This window comes from Aegilops tauschii, chromosome 3, assembly GCF_002575655.3.
Source record: "Aegilops tauschii subsp. strangulata cultivar AL8/78 chromosome 3, Aet v6.0, whole genome shotgun sequence".
In the NCBI taxonomy this organism is placed as follows: domain Eukaryota; kingdom Viridiplantae; phylum Streptophyta; class Magnoliopsida; order Poales; family Poaceae; genus Aegilops; species Aegilops tauschii.
In genome coordinates, this window is record NC_053037.3 from 513,088,440 (window position 1) to 513,105,444 (window position 17,005).

At 48.8% G+C, this 17,005-nt stretch overlaps 2 protein-coding genes across 4 annotated transcripts; both read left to right on the plus strand.

Annotated features, from left to right (window-relative positions):
- Window positions 1-9,736: 9,736 nt before the first annotated feature.
- LOC109784115 (U-box domain-containing protein 45) lies at window positions 9,737-14,212 on the plus strand. Of its 2 annotated transcripts, none has more exons than XM_040404526.3 (6): window positions 9,737-9,928; window positions 10,783-10,860; window positions 11,185-11,370; window positions 11,519-11,626; window positions 11,786-12,993; window positions 13,104-14,212. In XM_040404526.3, exons 2-6 carry the CDS (start codon window positions 10,810-10,812, stop codon window positions 13,957-13,959), a joined length of 2,409 nt encoding a protein of 802 aa, XP_040260460.1. In that variant the 5' UTR covers window positions 9,737-9,928; window positions 10,783-10,809; the 3' UTR covers window positions 13,960-14,212. The 2 variants fall into 2 exon arrangements, with proteins under 2 accessions (XP_040260460.1, XP_040260461.1); XM_040404527.3 differs by lacking the exon at window positions 9,737-9,928 and adding an exon at window positions 10,308-10,611.
- Window positions 14,213-14,609: 397 nt separating this feature from the next.
- On the plus strand, window positions 14,610-17,005 carry LOC120961913 (OVARIAN TUMOR DOMAIN-containing deubiquitinating enzyme 4). Of its 2 annotated transcripts, none has more exons than XM_040404529.3 (6): window positions 14,610-15,101; window positions 15,713-15,834; window positions 15,930-15,970; window positions 16,137-16,235; window positions 16,324-16,488; window positions 16,583-17,005. In XM_040404529.3, the coding sequence occupies exons 1-6, from the start codon at window positions 15,062-15,064 to the stop codon at window positions 16,593-16,595; spliced, it is 480 nt and encodes a 159-aa protein (XP_040260463.1). In that variant the 5' UTR covers window positions 14,610-15,061; the 3' UTR covers window positions 16,596-17,005. The 2 variants fall into 2 exon arrangements, with proteins under 2 accessions (XP_040260463.1, XP_040260462.1); XM_040404528.3 differs by having other exon boundaries at window positions 16,324-16,468.

The window sequence follows — 17,005 nt, forward strand, 5'->3', positions numbered from 1 at the left end:
GATTAAACCGGAAGGCAATACTGGGTTATACGGATTATGAATATATGCTGGCGGCTTAAAAGGGGACTAATGCTATATGGAGGGTTATGGTTTATCATGTAAGCCGCCCGTATGGTCGCAGTGTGACAGATCTAAAAGTGAATTTTTTGCTAAGTAATGGACAAACAGATTCCACAGATTGATGCTACAATTTCGGATCTGCAGCAGTTTAGAAAACAAAATAAATTCTAGACCTAAAGTGAAGGCAGTGGAAGAACTCATGTGTTCGGATGGATCTTATATGGAAAAGGTATCTATGGCGATTGGAAAAAGGATGCTAAACTACTACCGCGCGTATTCAATACCATGTTCAGATTCAACTACGTGATCTAAAGAAGGAAAGGAAGAACAGAGAAGAACTCCAACGAATTGGGCAAACCCTAATGGAGATCTGCTACGTGAGAGGAGGAGTACTTACTGATGCCGCTGAACAGCGGAGGTGCGCCGCAGTGCTCTGGTCCGTTCAGGTTGATGCAGCGGCCGGAGTTGAGGTAGTTGACGAAGGCCGACGGCGGCGGAGCTTGGGCACGCAGAGGCGTTGTGAAGAGGAAGACGAAGATGAGGGGGCAAGGGAAAAAATGAAAAGGGCCCCTGTCCCTATTTATAAGGAGGTGGATAAATGGCACGCGCGGGAATCGAGGAGGCCGAAAACAAAAAAAATGATTAGGTGGCTGCGCAGACGCCTTGATTTTTGGGAGGTCCATTAAATATAAAGATCTGTTGAGATGTTCTAAGCCTCGTGCGAAGTTAATGCGAGATGACGTCATGGCGGGTTAACACAATTCTGTGAGCTGACGTCATGGCGGGTTATAACAAGTTCATAAAGTTGACGATGGAAGATTCTGCTAAGTCAAGTACTGAAGATTGATGTGAAGAAGTTCAAATCAACCTGGGGCCTAATGTTGGGGATATAACTACTAGGTATGACCCGCCCAAGAGGGGCCGGGTCATGCCATTGGCGACTTAATGATGAAGATGGCGGGTCATGAAGCAAGCCTATTGAAGGTCCAAGACCCAGAGGCGACTTGAGGCCCAAAGGGATGAACCGCCATATGTTTAACTTGTATTGTAAGACAAGCTTAGTTGGAAACCAAGCCGGTCACATTCGTGTGAGCCGGTCGGAACTCTGTACGCCGCCGGGCATCAACCTGTGTATATAAAGGGGTGACCCGGCGGCGGGTTAACTCAAGAAACAACTCACCGAGAACTAGGTCAAGCGTATTCGCTCCCTGGTAATCGAAACCCAAGCAATACGACCTAAAGCAGGAGTAGGCTTTTACCTCGTTGAGAGGGGCCGAACCTGGGTAAACTCTTTGTGTCATTTGTCCCGTTTAACCCCTTCAAGCTAACCTAGTTGCGATGGCTCCACACCTAAGTCCTTTTGCTAGGACATCTGCCGTGTTAAGTCCACGACGGGAGGAGTACTATAATAATATATCGCTTTGCGTACTTCAAATGATTAGCATCATCCGGGAGTTTGTTAATCTCGTTACCGCATTTCTTTACTACATAGAAATTTAAAGTTATGCAATGAGGTACAAAATTAGATACGGAGATATTCTAGTTAATATCCCTCTCATGCACGTGGCATACTGATAACCATGCTTGTCTTTTTTCCCCTGAGTTAAGTTGTGTTTGTAATACTTCCCCCAAAAAAGTTGGGCCCTTGGTAGGAAAATTATGATGAGAAAGCCGAAATTATCTCATTTTACGGATATTACTATTTCACCATGCCTTGATTTTAGGGTTAATTACAATGTGATATCATGCTTTTCCTGTTTTGCCTTACTCCTTAACTGTAACGCCCATTCTTCTAATTTGTACGGGCTACGTCTCCCTTATCCGTTCTCCTCATCACACTTCGCACCTCTAGTTATGGCTACGTGTTGCGTTGTAAGACAAAAGTTTGAACATGAGTGCATCATATATTTCTTTTTTTTTTGAATGAAGGCTACTCGGGTTATCTCCTTTCTATCGTGAGTTTTTCCTTATTCTCTTAATGTGACCGACCATATAATTTTATAATTCATCTCGTCTCAAAAGGCTTCTATATATCATTAGGCTTATGTGAAGATGACGCAATGATCCAACGATGCGAGAATGGTGGTTTCACTTGACACAAAGAAGTCCCGTTCATGATTGAACAAACAGAAATGCGAAACGGAGGGGGGGGGGTCAGCTAGGGGAGTTCCGTTGACATGTTATTGATAAGGCATACCTCAAAGCTCATTGCATCAGCTGGTAGTTATTAAGGGTGGCATGAGGTCCAAGGATGACGTATGCTAAGTTTGAACATTAATGCATCATATATTCCTTTTTATTCTTCTTTTGTTTGAATGAAGGCTACTCGGGCCATCTCCTTTCTATCATGATATTTGCCTTATTCTTTTGTTGTCACCGACCATATAATTTTATGATTCATTCCATCTCAAAAGGCTTCTAAATATCATTAGGCTTACACAAAGATGAGGTAATGATCAAATTATGCAAGAATGGTTACGCTCGACACAAAAAAAACCCGTTCATGATTGAACAAAGTGAAATGGGAGGGGGTGTGGCCAACTAGGTGAATGCCTTTTACTGGTTTTTATAGAGAAGGCAGACCTCAAAGCTCATTGCCATCAACTGGTGGTTATTGAGGGTGGCATCAGGTAAAAGGATGACATATGCTCACCCAAACATGAGGAGGTCTGTGTTGACAATGGGATGTACGAGGACACAATGGTGCAAGCAAATACGACGGCCATGACCCATGGGGCCATGACGAGGAACAAAGAAGGTATACCGCCTCTAGTGTTCATCTTTTCTTCCATGCACACGAAGATAGTGGCAGTGATACAACTCTGTGGACTTAGAAAGAGTTAGTTTTGAATCAACTATAATTAATGTTTGTTGTGGTATTTTCTCATCACTTTTGGCAATGGAACTATCGATTTTACCGCCATTCACTCGTGTGTGACCATTGGACAACTGGTGTTTATGGGTAACGAGGTTGATGAGGAAGGTGTGTTGGCACCTAATTCTGAGACTCATCCCGAAAGAGCTTTGCGACTTGTTCGCTTGCTTGGAGGCGCCTAGCATTGGATCTGACAAGACGATTGCTTGCCTCCTTCCGAGGAAGGCTACAAGGAACAAAAATCAAGAAGGTGGAGAAGGCTCTCATGATCAAAGGCAAGAAGAGTAATGTTGTAGGAAAGACGCTTGCGGCTGCTTAATGGATGATCACAATCTTCTGGGCCACCCTCATGGCTTGTCTTTGTCTCCGTGGATTAAGAGGCATCCATTGTCTTAAGCCGAGGCGTTCTCGTTAGGGGTTTCTGTATGACACAAAAGTGTTTTTTGTTCTCTTTCACTAATGAAGGTTCAGCGACGGGGTGCATTGTGGTGGTGTAAGAACTACTATGGTTTTCTTCATGAAAATTGGGGGAACTCCTCTCACTAAAAATAACAGAAGTGTGGGGGTTTATGGTTTTTGCGTGTTGTGTATGTTTGTCAGCTTGATCATGAGGTTATGCACACCCGGTTTCTCATTAATTAACCAAACAATTCTCTTTTGTTTAATTAATCTATGAGGTAATTTTTTTACCATGGTTTCAATTTTTTGTTGTTGCGAGCACTGTTTCCCCAAGTGTGATCTCACATCCCTGGGGCGGTGGCGACTTTAAAATTGCCCCCCCCCCCCCCCCCCCCCGCCCTTTTCTACTTCACATATAAGATTTATCTGAAGTCAGACTTCGTAAAGTTTGACCAACATGTATCATGAATATGACTTTCATATTATTAGATGTATCATGAATATGACTTCACATATATGAAAGTCAAATTCACAATATGAAATCAATATTATTAGATGTATCATGAATTTGACTTTCATATTGTAGTATTGTAGATGTTTGTATTTGTTTCCATACAAACATGGCAAACTTTACGAGATCCGACTTGAAACAAATCTGATATGCAGAGTAAAAAGTACACCAAAACCACACCCAAAAGAAACATGTATTATATCAGACCAAAAGGTTCAAACCGAAAATCCAGATCTGGATCCGGTTTACAGGCTGAGCGACGACGGTTTCGCGCGCGATGACACCATCCATAATACATGCTGAGCACCACCCAATGAGGGTGAGGTGACCCAGAGAAAGAAAGAAACCCAAGTGGAAATGGCCAAATGGGGCGGTACGTAGGGCCAAGCGCGAGAAGTCAGAAGAGCGAATAGTTTTGTGGCGCCATGTCCCCCGCGACCCCCCAAGCCCTGCTAATGGCTGTCGGTGGCCGGGTCCGTGGCGCCATGTTACGCCACGCGATTGGCAGTGCCCTTGCCTCGCTTGCTCGACACTATTTCCCCTGGCTGGCTAAATATCTGTGGAGGAGGGACTTCCTCCAAGGCTCCAACTCCACACGATCGATCACCACCAGACCAGAACGCAGCAGGAATCTTGCATGTGGCGAGATCGATGCCCCGGATCAGGAGAGGGTTTTGGCGCGACAAAAGCGAGCTTTTTATTCCCTCCGGAAACGAGATGGGAGATCCGTACATACATCGTGAGCCGGGCGTGCTTGCCTGATCTATCTCGTTCCCCCGTAAACTACATGCTCCTACGTGGGTTCGTAGTGCAGCCAGAAAGATGCCTGCCGGCGGCGGCAGAACTGGGTTCCCGGTCTGACACACGGTGTCAGGGCCGGCTGAAGTGAAAAGAAAGGCAGAACATTTTCGTGCAGCCGCAGAGGAGTGCATGGCGGCAGGATGAAGGAAATGCGGTTGCATGCAGTGCAGGCGCAGCCACGAGGTCTGCGCGAGGCCGGCCGGTACGTGCATTGCATGCATGAGTGGTTTGGTTGGTTGGTTTCGTGGTTTCCGTTGGCCATCTTGGGCCAAATCAAATCACCCACCATCGATCGATGGTTGGAGAGAGGGTGTCGCGCGCGTCTCCGTTGCTTCGAGTAAAGGCGACGGAACACACCGCCATGCCGTTTCGGCTGCAGCTGCATCCGATGCATGCATGTCAGCATGTGGCGTAACGTGCTCGCGCGCGTGCTCTGCCTCGCCGGTTTTCGTGTGCCGACTTAGGCTCGTGTAACTACATACGTCGGCGAATAATACCGCCATGCCGCCATGAATGAGAACCATTGAGGTGTAAGTCGACTGAAAAGATAATTTGAGCCGTCCGACTTGTTTTCAGCCGTCAGCCGTCCAATGCAAAACAAACGGCCAAATGACCTCCTTCAACCTCCTGACGTTATGTTCATCTTCTTTCATACCACCCCATGGACCACCTACCGAACTGCCAGCCACCGTCGTCCGTGGATGGCGGCGCTCCCATGCTAGCCTCGTCGCCCGCCCTTCCCTCACGTCGTGCTGGCGCTGCCCTCAGGCCATCCCTCTAAACCGGCGAACGACCACATTATTTCGCCGAGCCTTGCACCCCCTCCCCCCCTCGCCCTGAACCGTCAAGTTACTTAATCGTATATGTCGGTTGCAGCTCGTTCCTAGCCGAGGCCTTGCTGGTGTCCTTGGCCCCGGCACCGCCGTAAGCGGCTTCGGTATTGCGCGTCGTCGCCTATTCCTTCTCCACCGAATCGACTGATGCAAATTGAAAATCAAGACGACTGACGTCCAATTAAACTGTTCTAAAATGTGTGAGGCAAGACTCTTTTTGAAAGGATTGGAAGAGAGGAAAACAAATCGTAAGGCCTCCTTTGATTTGTACAAAGTTTGTAGGATGGGATTTCTATAGGAAATTTTCCTTTAATGCCATTTGGTTTGCAGGAATGGTTGCTATCCTTCACTTTTCGAAGGAAAAAAAAAGCATTTACTCCGACCAAGTAGAAAATTTTCTATCCTATCCAATAACATCCCTTTCCTATAGGAATTGAGATGTATGTCATCACATTTTTTATGATTTTTCTATTCCTATCCTATGAACTAAAGGAGGCCTAATTTCGAATAACGAAATATAAAGTTAGCACAAAGTTGAGACATTTATTTTGAAACGGAGGGAGTAGTAAATTTTTCTGCAAAAAAATGCCATCCAAATTAACACTCCCATGTTCCTCCATGCAAACAAAAACTACAGTTTTCGCTGTTGTTGCCCCTTGTGCTTATGCTATTCTGTCGCTGCTGGTCCAAAGAAAAACGTGCCGCCGGGCGGCCCCAAACAGTGGCGACAGCGCACACGCTACAGCGCCACGTATGCCCCAAAGGAGAGGACGAAGGGGGAGGCGCGGGCGCTCCGTGATGGCCGCCGCGTGTACGGCCGGGCTGAGCTGTCCCATTGATGGCCGCAGCCAGCTCACGACGCGCCGCAGGGCGCCCGCCCGCCCGCCAGCCAGCTTGTCCACGGCCGGCCGCGGGGGTCAGCGAGGGCCATCAACTCGGCTCGTACGGCGCGCGCTGCCGGCCGTCCACGTGTGCGTCCCGCCACGACACCCGGCCGCCGGATCCCCAGGATCCCGAACTCATTGATGGCCCCTGGACCGTACGCCAAGCAGAGCCTATTCGCCGGTGGCGTGGCAGGCCAACGGAGCGAGCAGATGCATGGCTGGCTGCCATTGAGGGGGAGGAGAGCGCACGCCGGAAGCGTGCGAGGAGGGCGGCGGCGAGCGCTGTCGGCGACACGGACACGGTGGCCCTGCTGCAGGCACAGACAGCAACCCGTCGGACGGGACAACGAGAGACCAGTGCCCAGTCTACCCGGGCTGGGCTACTGGAGCCACTGTTCTGCTGTGCTGCTTCCTCGCATCCACCACGGCCAGGACCAGCCTCGCGTTGACCCTGCGCTAGTGGCGCCAGTAGCAGTAGCAGCTGGGTGCGCGGGAATTGAGACGGAGGGGCGCCGACACTTGGCGTGGGGCGGCAAGGGCCAAGCGGCAGGGCGCCGCCCGGTTTAACTCGCTGGCCGCCGCGTGCGCCACTGCCGCAGATGCATCGATGGAGGGGGGCGCTTGCGCGGCGCCTGGCTGGCCGTGGCCAGTTGGCATCCGAGCATCTGGCAGTCCCAGTCACGCTCCGCTCGTGGCTGGCTGGCGCCACTCCCACTCCCGCTCCCGCTCCGCTTGCTTCCATTTAAACGCGACATCTCTCTGCTGGAGTAGCATCTCGTACGAGCGCGTTCATTCATTAATCCATCCATGGCTCCGATCAGCCCGAGCCCCGAGGCGAGCAGCTGGGCCGACTGACACCGGTGACGTAGGCCTAGTACGATCCTCAGCATAGAATACGTGGCGCTGCCAGCGGATCGCATCGACCCCTGATCTATGCGCCGGCCAATGCAACGCTGGCACACGCACAAAAACCCAGGGTTTCTGACATCTACTATGAGTATTGTCGATCCAAAAAGAAAGAAGAAAAATGAACTGTGATTAACTAGTGGACAGCATGATAATTCAAACAGAAATGAAAGGATGTGGTTTGGTCTCAGGCGACTAAGATTTAGCCAAGTCTCAATCAAGTGGCATGACATGTACTGTAAGAGAGAAGACAGAAAAACTGGAAATAAAATTTTGCACGGATCTCAATGTAACACCTCACGGATATAGCATCGACTAAGACTTCGTTAAGTTTTAGTCGACTGAGACTTAGCAAGAATAAAAATCTAAACACCGGTAGTGGACACTACTATTACTCGCGTCAAGATTGCTGTTGGCGCAGAAACATCCAGCACTTCCAAAAGTAAAAAAGTAAAAGTAAAGCAAAGATGAAAGCATAAGAATGAAGACCAGCTAGCTAGGTCATGAGATAGACCGGCTAGCTGACATATAACAATGCGCCGGATGCGCAATTCACATCATGCAATTGCAAAATGAGTGGTCAATTATCCTCCCCTCTTCTCTTTTTCTTTCCGTCAGTGTAGTGCAGTCCATGGAACGATGACCATCGCACCCAGGGCAAACAGTAAACCTTTCTCCACATTCTCTGCTTTCATAAACTTATAAAAAGGTTCGCTAATAATTCCTCGACACGCTCGTCCCTGCCTCCAAGTGCCTGTCGCTTAATAAGGCCAAATCGCATCTCATAATTTTAGAAAAACACATGCGAACTCCTGGCCACCACATACCGGCGCCCTTTTTCCAACGACAAGTTAAATTAAATACGGATTCAAATCAGGTCGGGTCGACGCCATGATTTGATCTGCGCGCGTCGATCCAGGATCAGCTCGAAAGCAAGGGCTGATCTAACTCGGACGGTTTTTAAAATTCCAAAAGCGGGGCGCATGGAATCACCGGCCAGTGGAGGGGCCACTCAGACACATAACTAATCAAGCATTCCCTGGATTAATTAGTGCGTGATAATTTAATTAGCAGGTCAAGATCGGTTTCTTTATCTCCCTCCTGTCTGGGGCTCCGCTTGGTCTCGTCATCTGATGGGATCAAAGATCCCCATACAAAAAGGCCCCAACTTGGAGAGGGAGAGGTGGGCACTATGCTGGCACTAGCTACTATAGATCTCTGTGTTGATCTCGGTTTCACTTGTTAAATCTGGGGTCGCAATTAGTAGCTTGCTGCTGTGCTGCTCCATCACCAGTGGATGGACACATTGTTTAGAGAGAAGATAGATGCCAATGCCATGCCATGGAGGGTGGCAACTTTTGGGCACAAGGCAAGTTGGGCTTGCGCTTTGGGGAGTGACACAATCATGCGTTGCTTGCCCTGCAACTTGCGCCGAGCCATCACAGCAGAAACTAACTTCTACTCCCTACGTACCGAAATATATATATGTCGCTGGAGTAGCTGATATAAATGAATATGTATTTTCTTTTTCTTCTTCTTCTTCTTCTTCTTCTTCTTCTTCCTCTTCTTTGTTGCTGTGAAAACAAGATGGAAACATGACAGCAATTTTGACCAAGCTGGCTGTTTAAACATCGGTGTCATTCATAACAAGGGAAATGGCAGGAGAAAGAAACTCGACGGAACGACATGCCATCCAAGTCATCTCGTTCCGATTGGGATCGTTTCCTACTACATGTATTTGACATGTCTTCATAAAGATATCTCAGCTACACGGACCCTAATCAAGAGGAAACTAAGAGCCGAAATAAACCCCTCATCAATCTTTTCCGGGAATCTCCTACGTTTATATAAACAGAAAGGTATGTACTTTTTGGTGCAATTATTGATAACTATATTCACATGAAATTCTACAAATACGTACTAGTATTTGTTATGGTTATCCCAGTACGGTTTGCTGTTGCAAATCATCTCAACAATAAAAATATGGTTGCTTGCACTCCATGATTTGCCTTCGAGATAAACAAGACAAAAGCACATCCAAAACTCCCATAATCTAAGGAAAGAAAACACACACACCCGAAAAAGGAGGGGGGCACCCAACCCCCAAAGTTTCAGCATGAAATTTGTTTTAAATTTTTTACAAGGCACACTTGTGAGCCAACACATGCACACTAACCAACCACCGGACGTCCACGTCTCTCATATCGGGCGAAACTAACAATCAAGCTTATATTTATTTCGATGATGGAATAGATATCTTATCCGGGTCTCATCAAGAGCATAATAAATATGTGGAATGAATAAACAGGAAAGCTCCAACCGTATTAGTTCCACTAATAAAGCATTTAATTAGTTATAAATTAAATGAAAACCCCAGAGAAAAGAAGATGTGGCATATCCCATTCTTTTTTTTCCCCAGTCGCTGCCCCCCTGCCCCTGACATCTGAATAAAATCCACCACTCCAACGCCCCCCCGCTCTGCATTATTCCTCTCCTCCCCTCCCCCTCCCCCTCCTCCCCCCGCCTCTCCCCACACCACGCCGCCCGCCGCTACCGCGCAGCCGCCGCCGGCGACCGAACGAGGACCCGCGGGGAGAGTTCCGGCCGCCGCAGCGGCCCTCCCGAGGCATTTCCCCCCTCGCTCTCTTCGCTCTAGACGGTGCGTGTTCTGACTCGTCTCTTGCCGCCATGGATCGTTCCTCGCCTCTCTTTCCCCCGCTGTTCGGTCCGGGAGCTTAGGATTTAGAGTAGGCTTTGCCGGGGCGGATGTGGCCTGAGCTGGCTGCGTGTCTCTCTGTGCGCGTGTGTGCTTCTCCGCTCCTTTTTTTCCGCGCGAGCTCCGCCATTGGGGATCTCCGGGGAGGGAGCCTGCCCGTGTTCGTGCGGCTCCACCATGCTAGTTTTACGCAAAAAAAGGCCTCATCCCGATGGATTTCTGGCATTTCATTTGAGGAGCTCGCTCAAATGGCAGATTTGCGGGGCTGAAAACGATGTTTCAGAGCGCTCCTTATCTTGTGGCCGGCCTTGCCCACTCCGGAGGAAACTGCTTTAAATCCCACACTGCTTGTCAGGCCGAGAGAAACTCGAGCGAGCTGCCGACCTCATCTTAATTTCTTCTGAGTTTTTTTTTCTGGGGGACGCGGTGACCGAAATGCGCGGCGCTGGCTGACTGGCAGTGCCCGTGGCCCCTTGGATTTGCTGGGGAAAGAGGCGAGCTTGGTCAAAATCATGGGCTCCAGGGAGCTCCGCGCGTCTCAAAATTAGCAATGGAAAGGTCGTGCTCGCTTGGTGGTTTTCCGAAAGGTGCCTCCTGGAGAACACTGCGTTGTAGGCTTGCAGCGGGTAGATTTTTTACCATTCCTATCCCCTCTTTTCGTACTGGTTCCGGGAGCGTTGCCTTGTCCTATCCTCCCAAGTCCAGGCCTGTTGTTTTCACCGGTCTGAAATGCTTGCAACTGAGAGTGATGTGATCTGCCGATCTGACTTTTTTTCCCTTCTGAATCTTGCAACCAGATGGTGGAGCTCACGAGATAGTCAAGCATGGACGCAATGGAGGTCGAGGAGGGTCCTCTTCTGGCCATTGATGCCAAGGTACCATCTTAACTGTGGTTTTATCTTGATTTTCAGTGATAATATCTGTTGTTCAAGCTAAGTGGTCTGCAGATTATTTGTAGTTAATAGTTTAGAATATATTTTTTTGTTGATTAATGAGATCTATTTGGATTTGCTTTGTAAACTTACATCTTAGTTTAGCAGCACTCTTAATTCCATTTTACTTCTACATGGTGGGTATTTTAACAGCTTTGTACTGTATAAAGCAAAGAATGTTAGAAATTACTGGAACCTTGTATTTTCTCCTTTTTCGGGGTGATTTGTGTATTGTTGCTTAATCTGAAGAAATTGTGGTTTTTGCAGTTACACGCTGGAATGTGCAGAGCATTTCATCCTGCGGTTTCTAAACTTTTAGCGATTTTCCCGTTCATCGAAGCATCAAGGCCCAGAAGCAAGTCTGGCATACAGGCACTGTGTTCACTACATGTAGCTCTGGATAAATCCAAAGGTCTTCTTCAACATTGTGCAGATTGTAGCCGGCTGTACTTGGTAAGATGTTGTACCCCTCCCTGCAGAGCACTCTTGATATAATTAGTTGCAAACCTGCCATGGGGCATTTGTGGCATTGCTTTTCAATATTTGTGTCTTTAGAATAATTAAAATGCCAAACTCTTACACTGATAATATTCACTTTCAGGCCATCACCGCAGAAACTGTGCATTTGAAGTTTGAGAAATCAAGAAGCCAACTTCAGGAAAGTCTTCGGCGTGTTGAAAGCATAGTAACCGAAGATATTGGCCATAAGGTATGTTCTGCAAAATTCTAATTAGCACAACTAAATTGTGCTTCTGTTTGGTTTCCTTGGACTACAAATCCCACATTATGCACCAGTTGTTTTATGGTTAAACCATTTAGTAAATTTGCGTGGTATGTCCTGACTCCTGATCCTGTCTGTGCGCAACAGATTGTGGAGATCATTGGTGAGCTGGAGGAGGTTGTATTTACATTGGATCAATCAGAGAAGGAAGCTGGTGATGAGGTGATCAATTTGCTCCAGAGAAACAATAAAATGAACAGTTCCAGCGACAGTGGGGAGCTTGAGGTCTTTCATATGGCTGCTCTGAAGCTGGGAATTACTTCTTCCAGGGCAGCATTGACTGAGAGAAGAGCCCTCAAGAAGCTAATTGAAAAGGCTCGTTCTGGAGATGATAAGCGGAAGGAGTTTGTTGTGTCCTACCTATACAATCTCATGAGGAAATACTCGAAATTTTTCAGAAGTGAAGCAGGCGATGATACCGATTCACAAGGATCAGCCCCATGTTCACCTACAGTATTAGGCATGGATGACATGTATGGCCCCTGCGGAAATAGCCGAGCATTCAGTAGACAGCTTTCGAGTATTCAATCATTTAATTCGAGGTTTGGGTCTTTCAATTCGAGGCTTGGATCATTCAATTGTAGGCCTAGTGGTCCAAGGTCCGAAAACATGTCGATCCCTCCTGAGGAACTCAGATGTCCCATTTCCTTGCAGCTGATGTATGACCCGGTTATTGTTTCGTCTGGTCAGACTTATGAGCGTGTTTGCATTGAAAAATGGTTTAATGATGGTCACAGCACATGTCCCAAGACTCAGCAACAACTGGCCCACTTGTCTTTGACTCCAAACTACTGTGTTAAGGCCATGATTTCCAGCTGGTGTGAGCAGAATGAGTTTCCAGTTCCAGATGGTCCACCGGGATCCTTTGATGTAAATTGGAGGCTTGCTTTATCGGACTCCCAGGCAACAGGCTGTGTGTCTGTTGATAGTTTTGACACCAGCAACATCAAGGGTGTCAAGGTGGTTCCCCTGGAGAACGAGACAAGAGAAGAACCGGCAAACAGCGAATCAGGCACATTGGATGATAGTTCTTGTTTTGAGTTTGATATGAATGAGGGGTATCGGAACTTGCTGCTGGTGCTTAATGAAAGAAGCAACATACTGAGCCAGTGCAGATTGGTTGAGCAGATAAGATATCTGCTGAAAGATGATGAGGAAGCAAGGATCCAGATGGGCTCAAATGGGTTTGCTGAGGCTCTAGTTCAGTTCTTAAGGTATTCCGTGGAAGAAGGAAATGAGAAGGCACAAGAAGTTGGTGCCATGGCTCTTTTCAACCTTGCAGTCAATAATAATAGGTATGACATGTATTTTTCAGTTAAATGGTGCTTGTCACTTGCAGCTAGCTGACCTTGAACTCTTGAATTTACATTTTTTGCTTACCAAACACTATGCTTGTTTATTTCAGAAACAAGGGACTTCTGTTGTCTGCTGGAATAGTCGAACTACTTGAGCAGATGACCTCGAATCCACGCCTAGCTGCTGCAGCCACGGCGCTCTACCTTAACCTTTCCTGCCTCACCGACGCGAAGAGCGTGATTGCTTCCACGCAGGCTGTGCCATTCCTAGTGGACCGTCTGTACAACCACGATGCCTGCGACCCGAAAGCCAGCTCCTGCAAGCATGATGCCCTCTACACGCTGTACAACCTCTCCACCCACCAGGCCAGCATCCCGTCGCTCCTGTCGGCCGGCATCGTGGATGCGCTCCACACGCTCCTGACGGACTCCTCGGTGTCCGAGGGCATCGGGTGGACGGAGAAGGCCCTGGCGGTGGCCATCAGCCTGGCGGCGACCCAGGCCGGCAGGAAGGAGATCATGTCCACCCCGGGGCTGGTGAGCACGCTGGCGATGCTGCTGGACACGGGGGAGCCGACGGAGCAGGAGCAGGCGGTGTCGTGCCTCCTGGCGATGTGCGCGGCGGACGACAAGTGCATTGCGCCGGTGCTGCAGGAGGGCGTGGTGCCGTCGCTGGTCTCCATCTCGGCGACCGGCACGGGGCGGGGGCGGGAGAAGGCCCAGAAGCTGCTGAAGCTGTTCCGGGAGCAGCGGCAGCGTGACGGTGGGCAACCGCCCGCGTCTCAGCAGCAGCAGCAGCAGGCCCCGTCGTCGGAGGCCGGGAACGGGAACGGGAACGGGAACGGCGGTGGGGTGATGGTGTGCCACCGGGAGTCGAAGCCGCTGTGCAAGTCCAAGTCGAGGAAGCTGGGGCGGACGCTGAGCTCGCTGTGGAAGAACCGCGGCTTCTCCCTCTACCAGTGCTAGCCTAGCAGGCAGGTTTTTGGGGCCTGGTTCATCATCGTCAGTAGGATCTGTACATCTCCTCTTTCTTGTTTCTTTTTTCCTTGGGTCTTCTTCCGCTTTGGCGCCTTTGGGTTAAGTAAGTTGAAAGAGACTACTGCTTCTTCCCCCCCTGCTCGGTGGGGTGATGTAGGGCATTTTCCCCCTCTTTGCCGCCTTCTCATGACATTGTACAATGTATATATAGCCTGCCTTGTTACGAGATGATGCTTGTCTCCCTTTTCAGTCAAGCAACCGTTTGTTCTCTCTTGTCAATTCGACGATCCTCTGCTCACTGATATGTGGGCCCCATGATGGTCCTGTAAAGCTATTTTGTTCTTGAGGGAGGCTCAGCTCCCCAGCAAGGAGATTTATTTATTTTCTCACTATAATCCCGCTGCTTGCTCATCCAGGTGAGGTGGGTTCCTTTTTGTCCTGTCACCGATTATCATCGGCTGCTGATGCATGAAAGGATCCAGAGGCCTCGCCAAGATAACGACGCACTGACATGGCAAGGGCCGGCATGAATGGATGCATGAGAGGGAAAAAAAAGGAGTGGCCACAACGGCTTGCGTCTGACAGCACGGAGGAAGGAAGGGTTCATTTTCACTCACGTGCTGTCCCGTTCTTGGCACGGGATGATTGTGCTTTCGTTTCGAGTTCGGCAGGACCAGAAAATTTGCCATCATCCGTTGAGTCTCATTTTCAGTTGCTCGAGCGGTTCTGACGGAGGGGAGCACCGAAAGCCGCCGCTGGCTCCGAAGGGGATTTAATTAGGAGCCCCCGGTTACTTGTGGCGGGAAGCCAGCCGCGGAGGGAGGGAGGGAGGGGGCGTCGGCCGTCGGGTCGGTTCGATGGGACGCGGCGGCGGCGAGGGCCTCCACCCAGCCAGCCCCGGCGGCCTGAAAAGTGAATCCGATTCCATGCCCGTCCCCCCCTCAACCCGCCACTTTCTGTAGCAACATTCCTGCCTCCCTCTCGCTCTCCGTTTCTGCTTTGCTTATTATTCCTTCCACCCGCTTGCTTCCCCTTCCCCTCCCTGCCCTGGAAGAGGAGGAGGGCAAGGAAGAGGGCCGACCCATCGTCGATGTCGGACCGGGAGCTCCCGCCGCCGCTGCGATCCATCCGTACGCCCTCTGTCTCTCCAGCTTGATTATCGCATGCATGCTCCTTGTCCTTATGAAAAGGGGAATTGTTTTGATGATGATCATGACAAAAAGAGAGTTTCTTCTTCTTCCTTTTTGCTTCTTTTCGCCATAATTTGTGTGTCTGCGATCAGTACGGTCTCGAGCCTGGTCTAGAGGGGAGGAAATTAAAGAGCGGGAGAAAGAGGATTTAGGTGTTGATTTGAATCGGTACTAAACTAATCGGCTAGTTAAGATGCCTCCCTGGTCTTATTCGCCTTCCATATTTTGCTATCTCTGTCCACTGTACGACTAGTTTAAAGCAGCAGTCTTTGCATAACTGGGTATCTATCCATCTATGTATCTCTTTTGAGGCTTTGACATATTCACCAGGAAGATCAATATGTAACTGTAATTTATGAACGAAAAAAGGATGACCCCACCTGCGATGTGTGCTAGTACCGCGCATCACGCTTACGTTTTTTTTTTGGTTCCTCTGAAACTCTCCAGGTGGTTGATTCTGATGTGGTTTTCAGACTGATCGAGCTGGCCATCTTAGTTTCTGAGCATTGGAAACTGAACTTATGCAGTTATGCTGCCCTTGACATCTTCAGGAATCACAGGGGACGGGAGATGCCTGTTCCGGTCCGTGGCTTACGGCGCCTGCATAAGGAGAGGCAAGCAGTCGCCGAGCGACAGCGTCCAGAAGGAACTCGCCGACGAGCTTCGAGCAAAGGTGACTACGCAACCGGTTCATCACTTGATGATTCCGTTCCGTTCCATGCAATTTTAGCAAAAGAGATTGCTGACCCACCTGTTGGCCTGTTTCAGGTTGCAGATGAGTTCATCAAGCGAAGAGGAGATACCGAATGGTGAAGTCTTCTTTCCTCCTCTTACCATTTGTGTACATCAGAGCCGTTTGTTTCATGCAAAAAAACATGTGCTTAAAAAAGAGAATTAAGCATGATCTCTTTTTTTCCCTGCAAAAACAAAAGTAACATGATCATTTTTCGATGTGAATCTACGGTGCGATGATAGGTTCCTCGAAGGCAATTTCGAGAGCTATGTGCGTAAGATGAGAAAGCCTCATGCCTGGGGTGGAGAACCTGAGCTGCTCATGTGCTCCCACGTCCTTGGGTAGCCACCTTTCTTTCTTATGTAATCAATTCGTAGGTTTATATTCTGAAACGCAATTGCTTACAAGGAATGTCAACGCTGCTTGCAGGATGCCCATCACCGTCCACATGTACACCAAGGGCGCCGATAACCCCAGGATCATAGCAGAGTATGGCCAGGAGTACGGCAAGGACAACCCGGTCCGTGTTCTATACGACGGTTATGGGCACTACGACGCGCTGCAGCCATCTCTTGTAAGAACACAACCAAGACTGTAAGTTACTAGTACAACACTGCGCAAAATCCGACAAACATTTGGCCTATTCTTTTGAGTTGAGGAACCAACGTTCCCTCCTGTGGATTTGCAGGAGAGGAGCGTAGCTAACCGGAGAATGACGCGCTATGTAAGCTTCTTCTACTACTTCTCTAGGGCCGCCGCATAAACTCCGACATCTGCTGCAACTTGGTTTCGTTCGAGTTGGCAGATCGCGGTATAGCACATATGGAAGTTCAGCCCGGGTTCGCTGCTCTGTCGTTCGATCTTCTTCGAGGCTGACGTATAAATAAGCTTCGCGTGTGTAACTCCTGATCCAGTCAGGGAATTTAACTGCATAAACTTACACTGCGTCCAGCTTAAAATGGAGTGTTTTGTGTAAATTCTGGAATGTTTTATTCTGAAAGCTTGCTGATGGACATATGATTCGCCGACAATTACTTCGAAGCAACTGAATTCTCACGGCGAATGTGAATACAATCTTTTTCCAGAGTGTGAATACAATCTTATTTTGTTA

Excerpts from the sequence above, each read along its gene's own strand:
- LOC109784115 (XM_040404526.3), top strand. The coding sequence starts at position 10,810 with ATGGACGCAATGGAGGTCGAGGAGGGTCCTCTTCTGGCCATTGATGCC. Across the intron at positions 10,861-11,184 it reads TTCTGGCCATTGATGCCAAG|TTACACGCTGGAATGTGCAG; the intron begins GTACCATCTTAA and ends TGGTTTTTGCAG. Across the intron at positions 11,627-11,785 it reads CCGAAGATATTGGCCATAAG|ATTGTGGAGATCATTGGTGA; the intron begins GTATGTTCTGCA and ends TGTGCGCAACAG.
- LOC120961913 (XM_040404528.3), top strand. The coding sequence starts at position 15,062 with ATGTCGGACCGGGAGCTCCCGCCGCCGCTGCGATCCATCC. Across the intron at positions 15,102-15,712 it reads GCCGCCGCTGCGATCCATCC|GAATCACAGGGGACGGGAGA; the intron begins GTACGCCCTCTG and ends TGACATCTTCAG. Across the intron at positions 16,236-16,323 it reads ATGTGCTCCCACGTCCTTGG|GATGCCCATCACCGTCCACA; the intron begins GTAGCCACCTTT and ends CGCTGCTTGCAG.